This window comes from Salvelinus sp. IW2-2015, linkage group LG18, assembly GCF_002910315.2.
Source record: "Salvelinus sp. IW2-2015 linkage group LG18, ASM291031v2, whole genome shotgun sequence".
NCBI lineage: Eukaryota > Metazoa > Chordata > Actinopteri > Salmoniformes > Salmonidae > Salvelinus > Salvelinus sp. IW2-2015.
In genome coordinates this window covers 58,666,728-58,689,019 of record NC_036858.1, presented here as the reverse complement: position 1 = coordinate 58,689,019, position 22,292 = coordinate 58,666,728, and the positions used below count along the sequence as shown (strand labels likewise).

Sequence of the window (22,292 nt, the reverse complement as noted above, 5' to 3'; positions counted from 1 at the left end):
TGAGCGGCAGCTCAGAGTAAATCATTTATTGCCTTTTCCTTTCCATATGGGCGGTAATTTAGAATGCATAAGATACGGTATTTACGATGTACGCTTCGCCTATGTTCCAGTCTCCCGCTCTTTCACTAAATCCCGCCCCTTTCTTTGTGTAACAGCTGTCATATCTATTCCGCCCGCTAGGGACGTTTTTCTTATGACGGCACTTTGTAATCAAGTATGATTTAATTGTGTATGTGTGTTTCTGTGTGATTAGTTAGGTATTAGTAAATACATAATTAAACCCAATTGGTAGTGCTAATTCAACTTGTTAGCCAGGATCTTGCAGATAACAAGGATTTACCACTTTCGATGAGACTGAATAAAATGACGATTACTGTGACTGCTATGGATGTAAATATTACTAAATCTTAAGAGTTATTTGGAAGATAACAGCTCTATAAATATTATTTCGTGGTGTCCCTCTCTAGTTAATTATATTACATGATTAGTTCAATCAGGTAATATTAATTACGGAGAAATTATTTTATAGAATAGCAGTCATAGCAATTAATCTGGCATGCAAAGACACGACATTATATTATATATATATATATATTCTTTTTTACGCCTTTATTTAACCAAGTAGGTCAGTTGAGAACAAGTTCTCATTTACAACTGCGACTGGCCAAGATAAAGCAAAGAAGTGCGACAAAAAACAAACAACCAGTGTTCACATGGAAAACAAAGTACAGTCAAAACACAATAGAAACATCTATAACAGGTGTGCAAATGGAGGAGGCAATAAAGGAGTCAAGGCATAAATAGGCCAAGTAGCGAAGAATACAATTCAGCAAATTAACACTGGAGTGATAATGTGCAGATGAATGATGTGCAAGTAGAAATACGGTGTGCAAAAAAGTTTATAAAAACAATATGGGATGAGGTAGGTAGTTGGATGGGTTCTTAACAGATGGGCTGTGTACAGCTGCAGCGATCGGTGAGCTGCTCAGATAGCTATGCTTAAAGTTAGTGAGGGAGATAAGTCTCCAACTTCAGCGATTTTGCAATTCCCTTTCAGTCATTGGCCAGCAGAGAACTGGAGGAAAGGCGGCCAAAGTAGGTGTTGGCTTTGGGGATGACCAGTGATATACCTGCTGGAGCAAATGCTACGTGGGTGTTGTTATGGTGACCAGTGAGCTGAGATAAGGCGGAGCTTTACCCTTGCAAAGACTTATAGATGACCTGGAGCCAGTGGGTCTGGCGACGAATATGAAGCGAGGGGCACAGCCGACGAGAAGCATACAGCGGCGCATTGGGGGTGGGGGTATATGGGGCTTTGGTGACAAAATGGATGGCACTGTGATAGACTGCATCCAGTTTGCGTGAGCAGAGTGTTGGAGGCCTATTTGGTAAATGACATCGCCGAAGTCGAGATCGGTAGGATAGTCAGTTTTTACGGGTATGTTTGGCGCAATGAGTGAAGATGCTTTGTGCGATTTAGGAAGGCGGTTCTAGTTAATGTTGGATGGAGATGCTTAATATGAGTCGTTGAAGGAGAGTTTACAGTCTAACCAGACACCTGGTTAGTTTGTATTGTCCGCATATTCTAAGTCAGAAATCGTCCAGAGATGTGATGGCTAGTCGGGCGGCAGGTCGGGCAGCGATCGGTTAGACGCATGCAATTTAGTTTACTAGCGTTTCAGAGCATTGAGGGCCACGAAGGAGTGTTTGTCATGGCTTGAAGCTCGTTTGGAGGTTTGTTAACACAGTTCCACAAAGAGGCCAGATGTGTACAGAATGGTGTCGTCTGATAGAGGTGGATCAAGGAAATTCATAGCAGCAGAGCGACATCAGTGATATTATACAGAGAAAAGGGTCGGCCCGATGATGAACCCGTGGGCAACCCCATATAGATGACTGCCAGAGTCCAGACAACAGGCCCTCGAGGTTTTCACACACTGAACTCTCTGAGAAGTAGTTGGTCAACGCAGTCATATTGGAAACCACAGGCTGTGAGTGTGCCGATAGAATGTGGTGATTGACAGAGTCGAAAGCCATTGGCCAGGGATCGATGAAGCGGAGCACAGTACTGTCTGTTCATTGTCTGCGGTTATGATATGTTTCAGTACCTTGAGCGTGGCTGAGGTGCACCGTGACCAGTTTTGGAAACCGGATTGCACCGAAGAGAAGGACGGTGGGATTCAAGAATGGTCAGTGATCTGCTTGTTAACTGGCTTTCGAAAGAACTAGAAAGGGCAGGGCAGGATGAATCAGTCTATAACAGTTGCTCTCGAGTGCTCCCCCCTTGAAGAGCCAGATTCAGACCCGACAAGGACATCAGGGTTGGGGAGTGTGCAAAAGCCGTGAGTAAAACAAACTTAGGGAGGAGGCTCTGAATGGTACACATGGCATGGAAACCAAGGCTTTTACCGTTCAGAATCAACGAATTGAGAGCGCCTCGGGGACACACAGGGCCTGGGTTAACCTCTACATCACCCGAACCAAAGGAGGAGTAGGATGAGGTACGGCTAAAGCTAGCTGGTCGTTAGTGCGGTTTTGGCGACAAGAATTAAAAGGAGCAGAGTTGGGCGTGGCAGATAGATTCAGGGATAATGTACAGACGGTATGGTAAGCGGTGCGGGTAGAAGTGAGGTAAACCGCGCATATGAGTGTGATGAGAAAGGTGCATCTCTGGAGGCACTATGTGCTAGGGAGTGTCATGGCATGCGTGGGAGGTGGGAACAAAAGAGTGGGACAAAATCAGTATCTGAGGCATGTTGAGGGCTAGGGGCTCCTCAGTAAAATAAAAACAATACTAACGTACCCTAAACAACAGTATACAACGGCAGTATTGACATTTGAGAGAGACATAAAGCGAGGCTAACGCAATCACAGGTGTTGAGGGAGAGCACGCTTCGACAACACCGGGTAAGACAACAAACAGCTAAATCAGGCTCAGACAAACAACACAACAGGTAACAATGGCGATGAATGGCGAGAGAAGGTCAGTAATACACACAGCGCCTGATTCGAGCTGGGGCGACCAGATAAACAGAATTAAACAAAATGGAGTACGTTGATTATAATGACATCCAGCAGGCACAGGCCTCTGTAGCCAGGTGATCATAGGTCCAGTGAACCGAATGATTAAACAGGGAAGCGCGTTAGGGTAGTCTACTACGCTACGCACGCGGAGACACGGCGTACATAAACGAAGCAGGCCGGGGCTAGCCGAAGCGACGTTCACGACGTCCGGCAAAGGCCCATTGAAGGCAATGGACGGAATTAGGTCGGCAGACAGTTGTGATCGGCGGGCGTCCGTGTCGACAAAGGTCCCAGGCAATTGGCAAAAAGATATTGTAGCTGGGTAATTTGGTTGCGTAGCCGAGTGAATGCGCCTGGCTCGAGGCTAACTGGGTGCTTGCTTTGGGACAAGGGGTTAGCCAACTATAGCCACTCGGTAGCAGCTAGCAAGCTATGAGCCGATCAAAGGTCCAGAGCTTACGGCAGGAATCTTGTGTGTAGTGGCTTCCAGTCTGAAGTGATGTATCCGCGGGAGGCATCAGTCTGTAACGAGTGATCAAGGGTCCACGAGCAGGCCGGGAAGTGGAATGCCATAGGCTAGCTTTGGGCTGGGCCCACGTCGGTAGCAGCCAGCTAGCTGCCGATGGATATGGCTAACGGTCCAGGGTGCATGGTGCAGACTGCGGGTATTATCCTAAATGCGGCTGGTGTCTGCTGCTAACGGTAAAAGGCCGCTAGAACGTGGCTCAACAACTGACTAAAATAGCTAGTAGCTAATTCGCTGGTTAGCTCTGATGCAGCTTTCGACTGGGGTATAGCTATAAGGTCTAAAATCAGCTCCGTATACATTGGTGAGGCGGCGTTGCCGGAAGGTATCTTCATTAAAAATGGAAAATAGATGTTGAACTATATAAAAAACAGCCGGAAAAAAACGACATTTACACGGGACATGACAAACACAGTCTGCACTGCTACGCCATCTTTGTTACCTTATATACAAATAATACAGTTTAAGTCGGAAGTTACGCACACTTAGTTGAGTCATACTCCTTTTCAACCACTCCACACATTTCTCTGTTAATGTTCTGTGTTGGTGCAGAAAGTGCAAATCAATCCCAGAACAACAGAAGGACCCTGTGAAGATGCTGGAGGAAACAGGTACAAAGTATCTATATCCACAGTAAAACGAGTCCTAATATCGACATAACCTGAGGCCGTCAGCAAGGAAGAAGCCACTGCTCCAAAAACCGCCATAAAAAAGCCAGACTACGGTTGGCACGGAGGGGGAATATATCCCAGCCCCTGTCCCCGCAGGAGGCCTTTTGCCTTTTGGTAGGCCGTCATTGTAAATAAGAATTTGTTCTTAACTGACTTGCCTAGTTAAATAAAGTTGAAATAAAATAGAAATATTTCTTTTTTTAGAGTAGGGCTGTAAATGTGGAAACAGTCAAGGGATCTGATTACTTTCCGAAGTCACTGTATACTATGTAAAACAAACATGCCTCGCTGGCATGTACAATAAGGAATCACGTTCGACAACGTTTGGCATCTGGACATGGCACAGGTGTTGACCTTGTGGCTCTGTGTAGTCACAGCTTCTCTGGGTGTCTGTGAGAAAAAAGACTCTCGGTCCATGTGTTGAATAATACATGGTAACACCACTGTAATGTTTTACCTGCACCCAGTCAATTGTTGATCACACCACAACGGGGGGATCACAGGAAGAGGARGGACCCTGACCCGCGAAGCAGGAAGTGAAATATAATTCTCTGTGCAAACCCTGTGTCACACACACAAATTCATACACTATGGCCCCGTTTCCTGGAAATAGGTTACACCTATTCGTAGAATTAAATGTTCTCCATAAACTGGCATGCAATAATTTGAGTCCTTATTACAGTTATGGATGGCTGATGCAGCAGTAGGAGTAAAAGGCCGAAGTATGTTTTATCGTGTACTCTGTAACATATGCTCTTAATCCCTCTGTTCCTTTTCCCTCTCTCCCTCTCCCAGAGGTGACCAGGACAAGTGTGATATCTGGGGGAACACTCCGCTCCACCTGGCCGCTGCCAACGGCCACCACAACTGCCTATCCTTCCTGGTGTCGTTTGGAGCCAACGTGTGGTGCCTGGACAATGACTACCACACACCCCTCGACATGGCCGCCACCAAGAGCCACATGGACTGTGTCCGGTACCTGGACTCCATCGCCGCCAAGCAGTCGGCCCTCAACCCCAAGGTGAGGTGTCAGGACCAATGACAACCCAGCAAATTTTTCTGTGTCAAAAATAACTAAATAACACAGAAAGTGTTGAGTCTATGGATCCATATAGACACCGAACAGTGTTAAATTTAGACACTGCTTAGTGTAAAGCCTTATTCAAATATTTCCCAGAGTGCATTGCCTTTCAAGTAAGTTGTAGCATTACCACCCATGACTGTATTTGTTAGTGACAGAAACATAGTTGTTGCATTCATCCATTCTCGGTACTGTGGACTTCACCAAGTGAGATCCTAAAAGAAATATATATACACTGCTCAAAAAAWAAAWAAAAACACTTAAACAACACAATGTAACTCCAAGTCAATCACACTTCTGTGAAGTCAAACTGTCCACTTAGGAAGCAACACTGATTGACAATAAATTTCACATGCTGTTGTGCAAATGGAATAGACAAAAGGTGGAAATTATAGGCAATTAGCAAGACACCCCCAATAAAGGAGTAGTTCTGCAGGTGGTGACCACAGACCACTTCTCAGTTCCTATGCTTCCTGGCTGATGTTTTGGTCACTTTTGAATGCTGGCGGTGCTTTCACTCTAGTGGTAGCATGAGACGGAGTCTACAACCCACACAAGTGGCTCAGGTAGTGCAGCTCATCCAGGATGGCACATCAYTGCGAGCTGTGGCAAGAAGGTTTGCTGTGTCTGTCAGCGTAGTGTCCAGAGCATGGAGGCGCTACCAGGAGACAGGCCAGTACATCAGGAGACGTGGAGGAGGCTGTAGGAGGGCAACAACCCAGCAGCAGGACCGCTACCTCCGCCTTTGTGCAAGGAGGAGCACTGCCAGAGCCCTGCAAAATGACCTCCAGCAGGCCGCAAATGTGCAGACCAAAGGACAGATTTCCACCGGTCTAATGTCCATTGCTCGTGTTTCTTGGCCCAAGCAAGTCTCTTCTTATTGGTGTCCTTTGGTAGTGTTTTCTTTGCAGCAATTCGACCATGAATGCCTGATTCACGCAGTCTCCTCTGAACAGTTGATGTTGAGATGTGTCTGTTACTTGAACTCTGAAGCATTTATTTGGGCTGTAATTTCTGAGGCTGGTAACTTTAATGAACTTATCCTCTGCAGCAGAGGTAACTCTGGGTCCTTTCCTGTGGCGGTCCTCATGAGAACCAGTTTCATCATTGTGCTTGATGGTTTTTGTGACTGCACTTGAAGAAACTTTCATGTTCCCCATTGACTGACCTTCATGTCTTAAAGTAATGAGGGACTGTTGTTTCTCTTTGCTTATTTGAGCTGTTCTTGGCATAATATGGACTTGGTCTTTTACCAAATAGGGCTATCTTCTGTATACCACCCCTACATTGTCACAACACAATTGACTGGCTCAAACACATTAAGAAGGAAAGGAATTCCACAAATGAACTTTAACAAGGCATACTTGTTAATTGAAATGCATTCCAGGTGACTACCTCATGAAGCTGGTGGAGAGAATGCCATAATACCATACGTACAGCATTTCATAAGGCCTTATTTTGAGGGCCTAGTTTTACCCTAATAGAGGGGCCTGAAACTCATACACCATCACTTTGAATCAAACCACACCCATCATTATCATATTTCCCAGCATGCTCTATTGCAGGTAGATAAAAAAAAAAAAAATGGTTTCTTTCATTATCTATGTTTGTTCATATACATTGATTAATCTTATGCTACACAAAGATAAATAATACATATTTTTTTAACTAATCCAATGTTAGTTAGATTTTTTGCTCCAGTTTAAATGTTTAGGTAGTCTCATCATAACCCTACCCTTGGTAGTCATTCTGAATGAAGGTTGAAGGTCAATATAAAAATCCAACTGTTGGACATCCTAACTCTGTCTTATTCCAATAGAAATTACACATCACTTTGCCAACCAACATAATGTGATTTACAGGCAGGGTTGCACATTTTTGTGGGGGCTTTTTCTGGAAACAGAAGCAGGAAATCTGAAATCCTTTTTGGGTTTTGGGAAACCTACTTCCAGGCCTGAGGTATGAACTGGGGTACAAGTATGTATGCACTAATAACGGAAGGTAAACAGGATGACCTTACAGGGTACCACTACAGTGACAAGTGTTTGTACTACTTTAGGAACAAATGTAAATATTTTTTTCTGAGTTTAATACAATGGCCTGAAACTCATGGTTTACAGGCCACATTTGGCCTGTAAGGTCATGTGTAATTCCTATTGGAATACAGCCAATGTGGGTATATTTCAAAAACTTTTATCTGCTGCTGCCACCACATATATTTTCTGTGATTTACTTTCCATCTCTGCTGTACAGTTGATAACCATTGCTATGAACGTTAAGAACCCAACCTTACTGAAGCATAAATCACTCATAGGCCTCGGTCTACTCACAGGGATTCTCTCAGAACCCTCACTCTTGACCCATCCTCTACTTTCTTCACTACCTCAGCATACGTTACCTTATGCACTACTCTGACTGTGGCCATTTCAACCTGCATCTCTTGCACCGGACACTTCCGATCCCCAGCAACATGGGCACCCCTACAGGTAACACACACAACTGTATCCACCAAAACTACACAATTCTCTGTCCTTGTCCTCCAACACACTTCCCACATCTAGGATTCTCCCTCCTATACACTGCTTCTACCCCCAAGCCATAAGAATCCTGAACAGCTAATCAAATGGCTACCCAGACTATTTGCATTGCCCCCCTCCCCTCTCTTTTTACATTGCTGTTACTCTGTTTATTATCTATGCATAGTCACTTTAACTCTACCTACTTGTACATATTACCTCAACTATCCTGTGCCCCCGCACATTGACTCTGTACCGGTAACCCCTGTATATAGCCCTGCTACTGTTATTTTACTGCTGCTCTTTAATTATTAGTTATTTTTATTTTTAACTTATCTATTTTTTACTTCACACTTATTTTTCTTAAAACTGCATTGTTGGTTAAGGGCTTATAAGTAAGCATTTCACTATAAGGTCTACTACACCTGTTGTATTCGGCACATGTGACTAATACAATTTGATTTGATGCAACATGACCATGAATGTTGCACGTGAAACAACGCAGTAGATTTCGCACAAATGTCTAACAGGATAACTGATATATCCTAACATGACTTTGTAGGGTGGAGATTCTGATTCAAAAGGAATGACAGTGACTCCTCTGTTTCACCACCAAGTCTGCGACACACCAAACGGCGGGCGCCACAAATATCAGGAATCTTCAATAGCCATCTCCAAACTTAACGCTACCCCAAAAATTACTATTTTCAATGGTGCCCTGTTCCTAAGAGCAAAGCAAGAAACAAATATTGACCTAAGTCGTGCGACATGGAGCGCCTGCTCCCTCTGATCAAAAGAAACACAAACAAATATCACAAGTCCACCACAGGCTAGCTTCACTGATTCAACTTCACCCAACTCCTTTCTCACCCACCCTGAAACCACAAATGGATCCGCCAAAAGGCAAGGGTCCACTTTCTCCCAAAAAATCACTCCTACTGGACCAGATGCTTCATTATCATGTCCAAACTCGCCGGTCCTCACTCTCGTCAGGTTCCATCTCTGAGCTACTGGAGCGTGTAACTCTCTTTTTGCACTTGACGCCAACCTTCCTCACCACACCGCTTCCCTCTACACTCAGCTCCTTCTCGGCGGTCATCACTGTACCTGCCACCGCATTTTATTCAACCTCACTCTCGTCACGTTCAATTTCCTTCTGTAGCTCTTCCAAAAGTTCTGTGTTATTCTCCATTCCATATTCACTCACAACATATTCCACTTCTCTCCTTTTTTTCATGTCCGCCATCCTCTCCTTCATCAGATCTTCCAGAAGGCTTATGCAATCCCCCACTCCATATATATATATGTCATGACGTTGGCCTAGGGGTAGGTTTATGACAGTCATAAATACCTCTTTCCCCCCTTTTCCCTCTCCCTACTATAACTGATGTGACATAAGAAAACCCCTTGGTTAACATAGAGATTCTGGGAACATCAGAAGTGGGGGGAAATGAACTATATTCTGGTAATCCGACCAACTGAACATATGCGGTGGTACTTAAGGTATATTATGTCAGTTCGGTTGCCCTCTGACACATTCTCATCAATGATAGAATGACAAACTCTACTGTGGAAAGTCTAAACGTCAGAGGTATCGGATTCACATGGAATTGTTGTTTAATTCAAATGTTTGAATATGAAATTATTTGTGAAGAGATTAAATGTAATTTTAGCTTCCAAATGAGAGATTTGGATTTTCATAAATTTGGGCTTCTGCTCAACTAGGGGCCCGCCCCTGTGAAGAGACATGGGTTATAAACTTTTCAGACACACCCCTCTCCCTCCACTATAAAAGCCATTGACAAAAATATAACTTCCTGTTCTGGGTACATTTAGGATGACGATCCGATGTCAGAATGGTTCAGATAATAACTACAGAACTAAGCCAACATCAGCATGGACTTTGGTTGTAAATGGTATYAACTTTGAACTCGTATTCACTACAGAAGTGATACCTCCTAGCCGTTGAGTTGGCAACAGCTGCTACAAACGCAGGTTAGGAAGGTATCCCGTCTACTACACATCAACGTTACTCCAACGTATCCAGCGACCACCAGAGACATTCTTCAAAGGACAGAGGACTCGGGTTGGCGACACGGTCCATCTACCACCAACCTACTGAAGCGCAGCTCAGAGTAAATATTTATTGCATTTTCCTTTCCATATGGGCGGTAATTTAGAATGCATAAGATACGGTATTTACGATGGTACAGCTTCGCCTATGTTCCAGTCTCCCGCTCTTTCACTAAAATCCCGCCCCTTTTCTTTGTGTAACAAGCTGTCATATCTATTCCGCCCGCTAGGGACGTTTTTCTTTATGACGGCACTTTGTAATCAAGTTATGATTTAATTGTGTATGTGTGTTTCTGTGTGATTAGTTAGGTATTTAGTAAATAAATAATTAAACCCAATTTTGTATTGCTAATTCAACTTGTTAGCCAGGATTCTTGCAGATAACCAAGGATTTACCACTTTCAGATGAGACTGAATAAAATGACGATTAATGTGACTGCTATGGATGTAAAATATTACTAAATCTTTAAGAGTTTATTTGGAAGATAACAGCTCTATAAATATTATTTCGTGGTGTCCCTCTCTAGTTAATTATATTTACATGATTAGTTCAATCAGGTAATATTAATTACGGAGAAATTATTTTATAGAATAGCATGTCATAGCAATTAATCTGGCATAGCCAAAGACACGACATATATATATATATATATATATATATATTCTTTTTTTACGCCTTTATTTAACCAAGTAGGTCAGTTGAGAACAAGTTCTCATTTACAACTGCGACCTGGCCAAGAMAAAGCAAAGAAGTGCGACAAAAAACAACAACACAGTGTTACACATGGGATAAACAAAAGTACAGTCAATAACACAATAGAAACATCTATATACAGTGTGTGCAAATGGAGGAGGCAATAAAGGAGGTAAGGCAATAAATAGGCCATAGTAGCGAAGTAATTACAATTCAGCAAATTAACACTGGAGTGATAGATGTGCAGATGATGATGTGCAAGTAGAAATACTGGTGTGCAAAAAAGTTTATAAAAACAATATGGGGATGAGGTAGGTAGTTGGATGGGTTCTTAACAGATGGGCTGTGTACAGCTGCAGCGATCGGTGAGCTGCTCAGATAGCTGATGCTTAAAGTTAGTGAGGGAGATATAAGTCTCCAACTTCAGCGATTTTTGCAATTCCTTTCAGTCATTGGCAGCAGAGAACTGGAAGGAAAGGCGGCCAAAGTAGGTGTTGGCTTTGGGGATGACCAGTGAGATATACCTGCTGGAGCACATGCTACGGGTGGGTGTTGTTATGGTGACCAGTGAGCTGAGATAAGGCGGAGCTTTACCTTGCAAAGACTTATAGATGACCTGGAGCCAGTGGGTCTGGCGACGAATATGAAGCGAGGGCCAGCCGACGAGAGCATACAGGTCGCAGTGGTGGGTGGTATATGGGGCTTTGGTGACAAAATGGATGGCACTGTGATAGACTGCATCCAGTTTGCTGAGTAGAGTGTTGGAGGCTATTTTGTAAATGACATCGCCGAAGTCGAGGATCGGTAGGATAGTCAGTTTTACGAGGGTATGTTTGGCAGCATGAGTGAAGGATGCTTTGTTGCGAAATAGGAAGGCGGTTCTAGGTTTAATTTTGGATTGGAGATGCTTAATATGAGTCTTGAAGGAGAGTTTACAGTCTAACCAGACACCTAGGTATTTGTAGTTGTCCGCATATTCTAAGTCAGAATCGTCCAGAGTAGTGATGCTAGTCGGGCGGGCAGGTGCGGGCAGCGATCGGTTGAAGAGCATGCATTTAGTTTTACTAGCGTTTAAGAGCAGTTGGAGGCCACGGAAGGAGTGTTGTATGGCATTGAAGCTCGTTTGGAGGTTTGTTAACACAGTGTCCCAAGAAGGGCCAGATGTGTACAGAATGGTGTCGTCTGCYTAGAGGTGGATCAAGGAATCACTAGCAGCAAGAGCGACATCATTGATATATACAGAGAAAAGYGTCGGCCCGAGAATTGAACCCTGTGGCAACCCCATAGAGACTGCCAGAGGTCCAGACAACAGGCCCTCCGATTTCACACACTGAACTCTATCTGAGAAGTAGTTGGTCAACCAGTCATTTGAGAAACCAAGGCTGTTGAGTGTGCCGATAAGAATGTGGTGATTGACAGAGTCGAAAGCCTTGGCCAGGTCGATGAAGACGGATGCACAGTACTGTCTTTTATTGTCTGCGGTTATGATATCGTTTAGTACCTTGAGCGTGGCTGAGGTGCACCCGTGACCGGCTCGGAAACCGGATTGCACAGCGGAGAAGGTACGGTGGGATTCAAGATGGTCAGTGATCTGCTTGTTAACTTGGCTTTCGAAGACTTTAGAAAGGCAGGGCAGGATGGATATAGGTCTATAACAGTTTGGCTCTAGAGTGTCACCCCCTTTGAAGAGCCAGGATTCAGACACGACAAGGACATCAGGGTTGGCGGAGTGTGCAAAAGCAGTGAGTAAAACAAACTTAGGGAGGAGGCTTCTGATGTTAACATGCATGAAACCAAGGCTTTTACCGTTTCAGAAGTCAACAAATGAGAGCGCCTGGGGACACACAGGGCCTGGGTTAACCTCTACATCACCCGAGGAACAAAGGAGGAGTAGGATGAGGGTACGGCTAAAGGCTACTGGTCGTTTAGTGCGTTGGCGACAGAGAATTAAAGGAGCAGATTTCTGGGCGTGGCAGAATAGATTCAGGGCATAATGTACAGACGGGTATGGTAGGGTGCGGGTAGAGTGGAGGTAAACCCGGGCATTGAGTGATGATGAGAAAGGTTGCATCTCTGGAGGCACTAGTTATGCTAGGTGAGGTCATGGCATGCGTGGGAGGTGGGACAAAAGAGGTGGGACAAAATAGGTATCTGAGGCATGTTGAGGGCTAGGGGCTCCTCAGTAAAATAAAACAATGATAACTACCCTAAACAACAGTATACAAGGCATATTGACATTTGAGAGAGACATAAAGCGAGGCATAAAGCAATCACAGGTGTTGATTGGGAGAGCTAGCTAAGACAACACCGGGTAAGACAACAACAGCTAATCAGCTAAGACAACAACAACAACAGGTAAAATGGCGATGAATGGGCAGAGAGGGTCAGTTAACTACACACAGCGCCTGAGTTCGAGGCTGGGGCCGACAGATAAACAGAATAAACAAAATGGAGTACCGTGATTTAATGAACAGTCCAGCAGGCATCAGCTCTGTAGCCAGGTGATCATAGGGTCCAGTGAACAGCAATAGATTAAACAGGGAAGCCGTTAGGTAGTCGTTACTACGCTAGCAAGCGGGAGACACGGCGTACATAAAGATAGCAGGCCGGGGCTAGCAGAAGCGACTTCACCGACGTCCGGCAAAGGCCGATTGAGGGCACAATGGACGGAATTAGGTCGGCAGACCAGTTTGATGGATCGGCGGGACTCCGTGTCGACAAAGGGTCCAGGCCAATTGGCAAAAGAGATATTGTAGCTGGAGTAATTTTGTTTGCTAGCCGAGGAATGCGCCTGGCTCGAGGCTAACTGGTGCTTGCTTTGGGACAAGGGTGTTAGCCACTATAGCCACTCGGTAGCAGCTAGCTAGCTATGATCCGATGCAAAGGTCCAGAGCTTACGGCAGGAATCTGTTGATGTAGTGGCTTCCAGTCGTGATAGTGATGATTCCGGGAGGCATCAGCTCTGTATCCGAGTGATCATAGGGTCCACTGAGCAGGCCGGGAGATGGGAATGGCTCAAGGCTAGCTTTGGGGCTGGGCCACTCGGTAGCAGCCAGCTAGCTGCGATGATATGGAGTAATGGTCCAGGGTTGACATGTGCAGACTGGCGGGTATTATCCAGACTAAATGCGGCTGGTGTCTGCGCTAAAGGTAAAGGCCGCTAGAAGTGGCTAACAATGACTAAATAGCTAGTAGCTAATTCGCTGGTTAGCCTCTGATGGCTAGCTTCCGATGGAGGTTATAGCTATAAGGTCTAAAAATAGCAGATCCGTATCACATTGGGTGAGGCGGGTTGCCGGAAGGTATACTTCATTTAAAAATGGAAAAATAGATTTGAAATATATAAAAAACAGACGGAAAAAAACGACATTTACACGGGACAATGACAAACACGTCTGCACTGCTACGCCATCTTTGATTACCTTATATACAAATAATACAGTTGAAGTCGGAAGTTTACATACACTTAGGTTGGAGTCATTAAAACTCCTTTTTCAACCACTCCACACATTTCTTGTTAATTTCTTGTTGGTGCAGAAAGTGCAAATCAATCCCAGAACAACAGCAAGGGACCTTGTGAAGATGCTGGAGGAAACAGGTACAAAAGTATCTATATCCACAGTAAAACGAGTCCTATATCGACATAACCTGAAAGGCCGTTCAGCAAGGAAGAAGCCACTGCTCCAAAACCGCCATAAAAAAGCCAGACTACGGTTTGCACGGAGGGGGAAATTATGTGGATATATTGGAGCAACATCTCAAGACATCAGTCAGGAAGTCAAAGCTTGGTCTTCCAAATGGAGAATGACCCCAAGCACACTTCCAAAGTTGTGGCAAAATGGCTTAAGGACAACAAAGTCAAGGTAATGGAGTGGCCATCACAAAGCCCTGTCCTCAATCCTATAGAAAATTTGTGGGCAGAACTGAAAAAGCGTGTGCGAGCAAGGAGGCCTACAAACTTGACTCAGTTACACCAGCTTTGTCAGGAGGAATGGGCCAGAATTCACCCAATTTATTGTGGGAAGCTTGTGAAGGCTACACAAAATATTTGACCCAAGTTAAACAATTTAAAGGCAATGCTACCAAATACTAATTGAGTGTATGTAAACTTCTGACCCACTGGGAATGTGATGAAAGAAATAAATGCTGAAATAAATCATTATCTCTACTATTATTCTGACATTTCACATTCTTAAAATAAAGTGGTGATCTTAACTGACTTAAAACAGGGAATTTGTACTCGGATTAAATATCAGGAATTGTGAAAAACTGAGTTTAAACGTATTTGGATAAGGTGTATGTAAACTTCCGACAACTGAATGTTATTCCCTTCTTGTCACACACTCTGTTTTATATATAAGCTATGAGACTACCTAAACCATATAAACTGGAACAACTGTTTCAGTAACGGGTAAAATAAGTCCACGTAACATATTGGATTAGTTTAGATTCTTTTTTGGGTAATTTATATTTGAGTAGCATACGATCAATTAATTAATTAACCAATCAATCAATGTACATGCACAAACATAGACGTTCAAAAAACAATTCTAAAAATATACCTGCAATAGAGAATGCTGGGTAATATGATAGTGAAGGGTGTGGTTTTTGTAGAAAGTGATGCTGTATGAGTTTCATTCCCCTGTTTTAGGGAAAAACTAGGTCCTCAAAATAAGGCCTTATGAAACATTTATGGTATTGTGTTATAGATTTTTTTTAAATGACATTAACATATTAGCTTAGGAACTCACTTGGTGAAGTCCATAGAACTGAAGGTAGATGAATGCAACAGTCATGTCTCTGTCACTAACAAATACAGTCATGGGTGGTAACTTTACAATTTACTTGAAAGGCAATTTCACTTTCAACACTTTTAGTGTTGATTTAAAAAAAAAAATTGTTTTGTTTATTTTTAACACTGGCGAATTAGCTGTGAAGGAACATATGCAGGAAGAGTCCTATTCCATCTTTATTGAGACTACTAAATGCACATTTTGAATCAGTAGGTTGTTAAAAAATATATTTAATTTAAATTGTTTTTTAAATTGTAGTCAATTCCACTGCCTGTATGCAAACTGCTATGGTGGTATTTGTGAAGTTTTAAATTGTGAATAAATAAATCTACCTTTCCTATAAGCTGGTGAGCAAGCTGAAAGACAGAGCATTCCGCATGGCGGAGAGGAGGATAAAGGACTGTGTGAAGATGCAGCAGAAACACCACCAGCGGATGGAGAGGAAGTTCCTGAAGGAGAGTGTAGCGTCGGATAACTCAGATGCCATGAGCTTCACTAGTTATAACAGCAGCAGCACGCTAAACCGCAAACTTCCTCAGTTCAACACTCTCACTTCCAATATGCCATACTCACAGGTCAAAAGCATTTCTTCCCTGCTACTTCACTGTCAATTTCTCATTAATGCATTTCCTATTATTTTGATAGTCAACGGCAGTTTGAGTAAATCATTTGATATTGTTTTTCGTTCCTGAGTAAGCTCAGGAAATGTCAGCATTATTCAAATGTCTTGCTTTACATTTTGTAAATGATCTGTGTTAATGTCTTCTTCTGAGTCCACGTTTCGATCTGTGCAATCCTCTCTCTCTATAGGCCACTCTTCACTCCACAGCCAAGGGTAGGACCAAGATTCAGAAGAAGCTAGAGAAGAAGAAACAGGTGGACGGCACCTTCAAGATCTACGAAGATGGGAGGAAGAGTGTACGTTCGCTGTCTGGCCTTCAGCTTGGCCAGGACGTCATGTTCCTCAAGCAGGTAAAAAGAGACGCAACACCCAAAACAGTTGACTAACGGAAAATACAATTTAGAAAAATAAACACACTATGCTCCCAAACATTAAATGGAGAACCCATTACATTTCCCACAGGCTTAGTGCGGAAACCTGGGTTCGCTCCATTAAAATGGGTTCCGATTCATTGATGTTCCTTCAACAGGGCACCTATGCCAACTCCAAGGACCGCTCGCGTCTCAACATCCGGGACATGTTCCCTCACCACGGCAACAACCACGATCACCATGACGATGACCATGATGATTATGACGACGACCATGCGGACACCATCTCCCACATTTCCCGTGCCATAAGCGACCCGGGCCTTCACGAGGCAGCCTACTCTGAGATCAGTGCCGACTCAGGCCGTGACTCTTTGTTCACCCGGCCAGGTCTCGGAACCATGGTGTTCCGACGGAACTACGTATCTGGCGGTCTCTTCGGCATCGGAGCCCGGGACAAGGGTTCTGTGGCTGGCAGTGAACCCGTAGGCCGGGCCCCTAACGTTCGTCTCCGTGGTCACCTCCCACGTCGCCAGCCCAGCCTGGACGATGCAATAGAGATAGACAGCATCAGCAGTGCTCTGAGCCTCCAGGATAGGCACCTACAGGAGCTGCCCTGGGAGGAGGCTGATGTGGGCCTGGACGAGGAGCTGGAGCCTGAAAACGGACCACTGGCGACCTTCCTGGCCTCCCAGAGCCTGGGGGAGTTCATGCCCATCTTCAGGAAGGAGAAAATCGACCTGGAGGCCCTACTGCTCTGCTCGGACCAGGACCTGACCTCCATACACATCCCCCTGGGACCCAGGAAGAAGCTACTAGAGGCCTGTAAGAGACGGTTGGACACCCTGGAGGAACCAGAGGGCATCGAGGACACTGATCTCTGAAGGTCAGTATTACTTCATGAATTCTATGACAGGCAAAGCACCTTACTTTGATAGTCTACACATGCCTCAAGCAATAGAGGGAATCAAGAACACTGAGCTTTGAGGGTCTGTACAGTAGATTCTTTAAAGGCCTAATGCCTTTTTTCTATCTCAATATAAAATCATTTCTGGTTAAAAATTAAGTACCTTCCTGTGATTGTTTTCAATCAAAATGGTAAAAAAGAAAACAAATAGCTTCTTAGCAAGAGCAATTTCTCAAGCAAGAATTTTGTTGGGACTTTCTGGGAGTGGGGAGAGGAAGTCTGAAAACTAGCTAATTGGCAGAGAGGTTTAGAACTCTCTTTCTTATTGGTCTATTAGCGATGCCACCAGGCAGGCCTAAACWACATCCCACCAAAACAGGCTGACATTTCAAACAGCTTTTAAGGCATCCGCATGCTTCCCAGCCGAAACCGTTCATGCATATATTATGACAACATTTTCTGACGTTTTTGTTGGTTTTGGTCTTTAGCAAGGTTTTTTGGGGCTGTTCGTGCACACAAAACATTTTCTCAAGGCAAGCTGAAGTTTTGTAGCCGAAGTCTACACCCCTTCATCGGGATTGGTCAACAGTAGGGATTCTTCAATTAAGTGTTTGTTGTCATTCAATGAGATACGACTCGTTTTCCTGCACATTTTGTCACTTGAAGTATACTCAAACATCTTAGTTAGATGTAAAATTTAAAAGATCTCCTCTGCAAAAACGTAAAAATTAATGACAGATTTCTTGAGTTATCTTAGATTAATTCAGACTATTTTGAGGAAGTGTATACTGGTTATGGCACGTCAAGATGGACAAATAGTACTATTACTGCAATTTTCTTGTTTTTCAAGAAATGCTATTTTAACTTCGCCTAGCCGAGTTCTGTGAGGAGCAAACCAAACCTAGTATGCGGACACGTTTACACTAAAAGGACATTTTCACAATTTCACAGTATTATTCCAACCTCATYGTGTGGAAATATATATATATCGCTATATATATATACAACACATTATAATAATATAATATAGGCCACTTAGCAGACACTACAGACTGACAGTAGAGTAAATTAATTTATTTGTATCAATTTTTTACTCTGAGTCAGTACTAGCAGACTTCCTACCTATGTGTGTAGATGTAGATGATGTAGATGAATGGGGCTATCTAGTGGAGAGCAGTATAACTACACCACAGCATGGCAAAATTACATAATTTAGGACTTCAGCTCAAATCAAATTTTATTTGTCACATGCGTCGAATAAAACAGGTAGACCTTACCGTGAAATGCTTACTTACTATTGAAATAGGCATAAGCTATTATAGTAGATTTCTTCTATGATTTCTACTACGATTTCTACATTGATTATATAATACTGTACATGTTTTCTTTTGTTTCAGTCACAGAGCAAAGATCCTTTACTGTCATTCAAGATGACACAGGAGGCCTAGACTTGGCAGTGAATGTGGTCCTGCTCTGTCTGGATCAGTTCTAGTTATGAGATGGTGTCATGATCCACAGAGCCTTGCTCTGATGCCTCTATACCCAGGGACGTTGCTCCCTGCCTGGGGACACAGAGAAGATTACACTGGGTCTGGTAGAGTCCCCAGTGTACTGGTGCCGTGCATGAGAGGACATCTTTAGTCACACGGCCATATGGTCTGGTAGGGCCATGGGACTGTGTCCACGCACATGCTATCACTGGCACACAATCTTGTGATTAGGAATTATTCTCTCTACTCACCGATGTACTCACATGTTGCCCATATGTAATGCTGTATTCCATTTGCAAGTGAACATTTCATCATGTTTTTGTCTGTATATTTGTGCAAACGTGTAATGTTATTTATTATTTATAGAAAATGTTTCATTTATTGTTTATTACAGACTTTATTGTATAGTTTTGTTACTTTACTGTGTATAATAGTGGTACTACAGTTAGCTAAAACGCTAGGCTGCCCATGCCCAGACTACAATGTCTTAAAAGGCACTCTATTCCCAATACAGTGTCCTTAAAAACAGAAATGTGCATATATCCCAAATGGCACCCTATTCCCTACATAGTGCACTACTTTTGACCAGGGTCCATAGGGATCTGGTCAAAAGTAGTGCACTATGTAGGGAATAGGGTGCCATTTGGGATATATGCACATTTCTGTTTTTAAGGACAGCTTGTGTTTTTAATGGAGATGCTGGAACATGGTTCTGTGAGGTTATCCGTCAGTCAGTCTGTCTGTGTATTCATCCCAAAAGGCACCCTATCCCTTATGTAGTGCACTTATTTTGACCAGTGCCCTTAGGGTTCCCTATGCACTATATAGGGAACAGGGTGCTATTTGGAATGCATTCTGTCTGTGCTAAGGTAACTGTTATCTGGGGTTTGCTGAGGGCCTCCAGCCCCGGGGTATAGTGTTTCACAAGAGGTATGCCTGTGGACTGGTGTGTATGACTGTGCATGAATGTGTTTGAATGTAACTTCAATGATTATGTATGAATACAAACTTTGGGAAACAAAATAAGTCATGTTTGGATGTACTCTCATAATAAAATAATAAAATCTTTATTACAATTAATGAAAGTTACTTTTTTGACACTGATTGTTATCTTGGTAATTGCAACTACAACTGCAACGATGGTTCAGCTGGATAGGTCTTCCCTGCTGTTTCTGTCACTAGTGTTACATTGTGATAACATGACTGACAGCTCCTGTTAGGAATAGAACAACACAGAGTTGATGAAGACTAGAGGGACGAATTAAGGTCTGTCTGATAGCCTAGTGCTCTTATGTCCCCTGGGCCGTGTGTGTAGTCTAGAGGGATGAATGAAAGTCTGTCTGATAGCCTATTTCTCCTATGTCCCCTGGGTCCTGTATTTACAGTCGTGGCCAAAAGTTTTGAGAATGACACAAATATTAATGTTCACAAAGTCTGCTGCCTCAGTTTGTATGATGGCAATTTGCATATACTCTAGAATGTTATGAAGAGTGATCAGATGAATTGCAATTAATTGCAAAGTCCCTATTTGCAATGCAAATGAACTGAATCCCCCAAAAACATTTCCACTGGATTTCAGCCCTGCCACAAAAGGACCAGCAGACATGTCAGTGATTCTCTCGTTCACACAGGTGTGAGTGTTGACGAGGACAAGGCTGGAGATCACTCTGTCATGCTGATTGAGTTCGAATAACAGACTGGAAGCTTCAAAAGGAGGGTGGTGCTTGGAATCATTGTTCTTCATCTGTCAACCATGGTTACCTGCAAGGAAACACGTGCCGTCATCATTGCTTTGCACAAAAAGGGTTCCACAGCCAAGGATATTGCTGCCGTAAGATTGCACCTAAATCAACCAGTTATGGATCATCAAGAACTTCAAGGAGAGCGGTTCAATTGTTGTGAAGAAGGCTTCGGCACCCAAGAAAGTCCAGCAAGCGCCAGGACCGTCTCCTAAAGTTGATTCAGCTGCGGGATCGGGGCACCACCAGTAACAGAGCTTGCTCAGGAATGGCATCAGGCAGGTGTGAGTTCATCTGCATGCACAGTGAGGGGAAGACTTTTGGAGGATTGCCTGGTGTCAAGAAGGGCAGTAAAGAAGCCACTTCTCTCCAGGAAAAACATCAGGGACAGACTGATATTCTGCAAAAGGTACAGTGATTGGACTGCTGAGGACTGGGGTGAGTAATTTTCTCTGATGATCCCTTTCCGATTGTTTGTGGATCCGGAAAAAAAGCTTGTCCGGAGAAGACAAGGTGAGCGCTACCATCAGTCCTGTGTCATGCTAACAGTAAAGCATCCTGAGACCATTCATGTGTGTGTTGCTTCTCAGCCAAGGGAGTGGGCTCTCTCACAATTTTGCCTAAGAACACAGCCATGAATAAAGAATGGTACCAACACATCCTCCGAGAGCAACTTCTCCCAACCGTCCAGGTACAGTTTGGTGACGAACAATGCCTTTTCCAGCATGATGGAGCACCTTGCCATAAGGCAAAAGTGATAACTACGTGGCTCGGGGAACAAAACATCAATATTTTGGGTCCATTGCCAGGAAACTCCCCAGACCTTAAGCCCATTGAAAACTTGTGGTTAATCCTCAAGAGGTGGGTGGACAAACAAAAACCCACAAATTCTGACAAACTCCAAGCATTGATTATGCAAGAATGGACTGCCATCAGTCAGGATGTGGCCCAGAAGTTAATTGACAGCATGCCAGGGCGGATTGCAGAGGACTTGAAAAAGAAGGGTCAACACTGCAAAATTTGACTCTGCATCTACTTCATGAAATTGTCAATAAAAGCCTTTGACACTTATGAAATCATTGTAATTATGCTTCAGTATTCCATAGTAACATCTGACAAAAATATCTAAAGTCACTGAAGTTAATATTTGTGTCATTCTCAAAACCTTTGGCCACGACTYTAGTCTAGAGGGACGAATTAAGGTCTGTCTGATAGCCTAGTGCTCCCGAGTGGTGCAGTCGTCTAGGACACTGCATCTCAGTGCTTGAGGGGTCACTATAGACACCCTGGTTCGAATCCAAGCTGTTTCACAACTGGCTGTGATTGGGAGTCCCATAGGGCAGCGCACAATTGGCCTAGCGTCATCTGGGTTTAGCTGGTGTAGGCTGTCATTGTAAATAAGAATTTGTTCTTAACTGACTTGCCTAGTTAAATAAATAAGAATGTCCCCTGGGTTGTGTATGTAGATTAGAGAGACGAATTAAGGTCTGTCTGATAGCTTAGTGCTCCTATGTCCCCTGGGTCAGGTTTTATTAGAGTGAAAACATTTTGAAATGGGGAGGAAATACCTGTCCAATTAGAAAACCGATATTTTAGTTTTCCGTTACAAAAAGTTTTGCTGGTGGGCCCAACTGAACACTACCCTGCAACACTGCTGAACAGTTGTAGTGGTAGTCCAGTCCACTCAGGATACCTCCAGTCCTCCTATTTTGCCTACCTCATTAAGAGCACTGCAGCCAACATGGCACCTGGCCCGCCCAAAACTCTGGCCAACAGCCCATTAAAACA

General features: G+C 43.6%; 1 protein-coding gene across 1 annotated transcript in view; it reads left to right on the top strand.

Annotated features, from left to right (window-relative positions):
- The window catches only part of LOC111977595 (pre-mRNA splicing regulator USH1G), a 33,109-nt gene extending 13,313 nt beyond the window's left edge, over positions 1-19,796 (top strand). Inside the window, exons 2-6 of the mRNA XM_024007090.2 lie at positions 5,017-5,242; positions 15,723-15,953; positions 16,189-16,350; positions 16,530-17,254; positions 18,673-19,796. Of these exons, the coding sequence (XP_023862858.1) occupies positions 5,017-5,242; positions 15,723-15,953; positions 16,189-16,350; positions 16,530-17,252 (1,342 nt within the window). The 3' untranslated portion in view covers positions 17,253-17,254; positions 18,673-19,796. The remainder of the gene's footprint in view (positions 1-5,016; positions 5,243-15,722; positions 15,954-16,188; positions 16,351-16,529; positions 17,255-18,672) is intronic.
- Positions 19,797-22,292: the final 2,496 nt, after the last annotated feature.